General features: G+C 43.2%; 1 protein-coding gene across 1 annotated transcript in view; it reads right to left on the reverse strand.

Moving 5' to 3' along the window:
* Positions 1-1999: 1999 nt before the first annotated feature.
* NPAS3 (neuronal PAS domain protein 3) overlaps positions 2000-3660 on the reverse strand; it is a 940521-nt gene continuing 938860 nt past the window's right edge. The window contains exon 15 of the mRNA XM_010847026.1: positions 2000-3654. Within this exon, the coding sequence (XP_010845328.1) occupies positions 3057-3654 (598 nt within the window). The 3' untranslated portion in view covers positions 2000-3056. The remainder of the gene's footprint in view (positions 3655-3660) is intronic.

Below are 3660 nucleotides of genomic sequence, written 5' to 3' on the forward strand. Positions count from 1 at the left end.
AATGGCACCTGTGGATGAAAAATTAAGTTACATAAAGACAACCATGTATGTGACATGTATGAGAATCTACAAAAGTATAAAAAGAACCCTGTTGTAAATGAAGTATGTACATTTCTGATTTGCAGCATTATCAATGGTCAATGAAAAAAAATGTTTCAAAATAAGCCAGGCACTCAGGAAGTTAGGTCCGGGTTAGCTTCACACAAAACAAATGTACCATAGCTGTCGCTTTGTAACGTTTTAATTTTTATATATATATATTGTAGAGTTGGTAACACTGCTAAGATTTTTACGAACAGAATATCCCTTTCCCCATTATTCAGCTACTTGGCACCAGTCTCCTCATAAAAGTTTTCATATATTTGTACAAGAAATAGTTAAAAACACAGACACAGGCTTCACAGGTAATGAAGTTTTTTTTTTTTTTTTTTCATTTTGTAATTTTAACACTATGGATTTAGACAGCAGCTGTGATTATCTGTTAGTTTAAATCACCAGAAATCATTCTGACACAACACAGAAACATTTATAAAAGAAAGAAAAAAAACCAACAGCTGTCTAGCTGTTCTTTGTAGCTGATAGGTGCGTTCCTTTGATTGTTCGATAGCTAGAGTAGAGCTTCCAAAATTAATCTTTAAATTTCATGATTGGCCTTCTTCACCTTCTACAACTACTCAGATCCTTCAAGTAAGCACTCGCTATTAAAATTTGTGGCATTAAACTTTTTTTTTTTGTTACTATTCCACAGTGGTTTGGGCCCAACTCATGGAATCAGAGGGCCAGGAGGAATCCACTCAACACAGTGATATTCAAAGGACAGCCGAGTTACTCTATTAATTAGCATTGCACACATAAACAAATATATATGACAATTCTATAGTCCATCCCCCCCCTCCCCTTTTGTTTTTAAAAAATGTTGGTTGACCTTTGAAATAATTTTCTGTCTCACTGGTAAATTGCTTTATATATTGCTCCATCAGCCAACCTGGAAAGAAACCAAAGAAAAGCACCCACTGCTTATAGGTAGAGCACAAGGGACTCTGGGAATGTTAACAACTGAGGCTATATGGCATCAATTTATTTCATACATCTGAGCGTTATTCTTCAGTGCGTTGCGTGGCACTGCAGAAGAAAGAGTCGTACCCAGAATTCCGTTGTGGGAAAAAATGGCTCCATTAACCTTGAGCTAGTTAAGAGTCTTTTTATCTCTGAGAATGAAAAAGGTTTGGGCGAAGTTGGGGTGGTGGGGAGACGAGGCAGGAAAAGGGGAGACGAGAGAGAGGGAAAGAAAGGGGAGAGGTCAGGAGAATATACACCAGTAAAGCAACAGCAGGAATCTTAAGTGAAACGAAGAGTCACAGACAGTAGAAGCAGCGTAGGGTGACGTTACAGAGGAAGGCCACCACACAAAAGTCACTAACCCCCAAGAATCACTGATTCACTAGGACTGCAGGAATGGGACTGTACCACTCCAGACTAGAGATAGAGCACAGAGAAGACAAAGGACAAAACAACTACATTAGCTTAGTATATACCGCATATAGAAACACATTGAAACTGCAATGGACTGACGGCCAAGGACACGTACACAGCGCACACGTTACAGTTCTCACATCTGTCATTAGATGCCTTAACAAACAGCTGCCAAAAATGGAGTGGAAGAAGAATTTATACTTGACAGTCATTTGGAGTGTTTGACACTACACTGATTTCTGGCAACGAAGACAAAATAGGATATTTTTTTCCTTTTTCTTTTTTTCTTTTTTTTTTTTTAACTTAATGTGCAGTTTTCAGTTGCAGTTATCTGTTTGAAGCTTATTTTAACCCATTCATTAGTTTTAAACCTTATTGGTTCCAACCTAGATATAAAAGAACCAAAGGGGAAAAAAAAAAATCCATCAAATCAGTCCCCCAAAATACAAATACAACCTTCCTTGTTTTTTTAAGCAAGAAATGAAAAAAAAATGTTAAATATTTTTTCCTTCTTTTACTCTGAAGTGTTATTGAAGTTGTAAAAATTAGCCTCAGTTAGACTGAGAAAAGGAAAGAAAAAAAGCTCAACAAAAGGCAGAATGTACCTAAACTGCTCCTCAAGTCAGTTTGATTGAGTTTTCCAAAAACCCTTTTAAAAAGGGCTTTCCTGACCCATTAAATTTAATGTGAGGCTATGTTTGTTAGTTGGGAGGTAAATTTTAAGTCCTGCAGCAAACGTTAATGAGGGCTTTGTCTTAACTAACCAAGGAGACTGCAGCAATGGACTCCAGACCAGGACAGAACACACTTTTTGTTTGTTTTTTCCAAAACCCAGCCCAGGAGCTGCATTTTGTATGAAGACATTACAGATTAATAAATGATAGCACCATGGTTTTAGAAATTAAGTTAATGTTTCAGTAATTAACATTTAGTCCAACTTTTTGTTTTTAAACATTCTAGTCACAGGCCAGAAATTAAGCTTAAGAACCCAAATTATTTTTATGTGCAAGTAAGAAAATCTTAAAATCTTAACCATAAAAAGAGAATTAAATTCTGCATAAAATTCTAAAATGCTATCCCCCTATTTTCAAAGGAATCAGGAACAGAAACAAAACACCACCCCATTTCATTTGACTTAGTCAAACAGGGCACATTGTTTATGCTTGTCTCTTTCAATCTTGATCATATCAAGATCTTTACGAAGAACACCCAATGGTTGTCACTTGAGAAATCTCTTGACCACAAGACTGAGTATTCTATGGCAGAGGCATATACACATGAAAGACATCTCAATAAAGATGCAAAAGAGAGCAAAACAACCCAACACACATCTCAGAAGAAGACAAAAGGGCAGGCAACCGGTCGTCTGACCCTCTGAAGGCCCCAAAAATAAAAAATATCTTTACAGGAAAGAATGAGTCCAGTGAAAGAAAGAAAAGGGGGTGGAACGGGGACCGTCGTGGCGAAGAGAAGATGCTGACCTGCTCGAATTCAAAGTGCTAGAATCAAAGGTCTAAACGAAAACGCCGACGATGCCTCCGGGGGCGGGCGGAGCCCCCCGCCAGGCCGCCAGGGGGCGCCGCTCAGTCCTCCTTGCGCTCCAGAGTCTGTGCCGCGTGGATGCCGTTGCTGTAGACCGGGAAGGGCAGCGTGGAGAAGAGTCCCTCCGCCGTGGTGAACACGTTGCCGGCCGGCATCTGCGTCAGGCCGGCCGCGCTCACTGCGCCGCCGAACGGTCCCGACATGTTGAGCCGATGCACGTGGTGGTAGAGCATCTCCATGGGCGTCTTGGGGTCGAGGCCGAAGCCCGGGCTGTTAACGTCCACGAAGTTAACAGCGTGAGCGTTGGGCAGCAGGTTGCCTTGCATGGCCAGGGTCACCTCGGCGGGGGCGTAGCGGATGGTGCCCGTGGTGTAGACCCTCTGTGCGGCCGTGCTGGTGGCCGCCAGGGTCCCGGTCACCCTGTGCACCAGCGGCAGCACGACGTTGCCCGCCTGCAACCTCTGCAGAGCCTCCAGGTCCCCGGTGTACAGCAAGGAGTTGGCAGTGCCCGGCCCCCCCCCGCCGTTCCCGTTCCCGCTCCCGCCCCCGGGGTGCTTGTCCCGCGGGGACGCTGACAGCGGGGGCGACAGTGGGTCGGAGGCGACGGGGGCCAAGGCCGCGGGGGCCGACGTGCCGAACTGAGTC

The sequence above is a fragment of the Bison bison genome, unplaced genomic scaffold, assembly GCF_000754665.1.
Source record: "Bison bison bison isolate TAMUID 2011002044 unplaced genomic scaffold, Bison_UMD1.0 scf7180017864242, whole genome shotgun sequence".
Taxonomy (NCBI): Eukaryota; Metazoa; Chordata; class Mammalia; order Artiodactyla; family Bovidae; genus Bison; species Bison bison.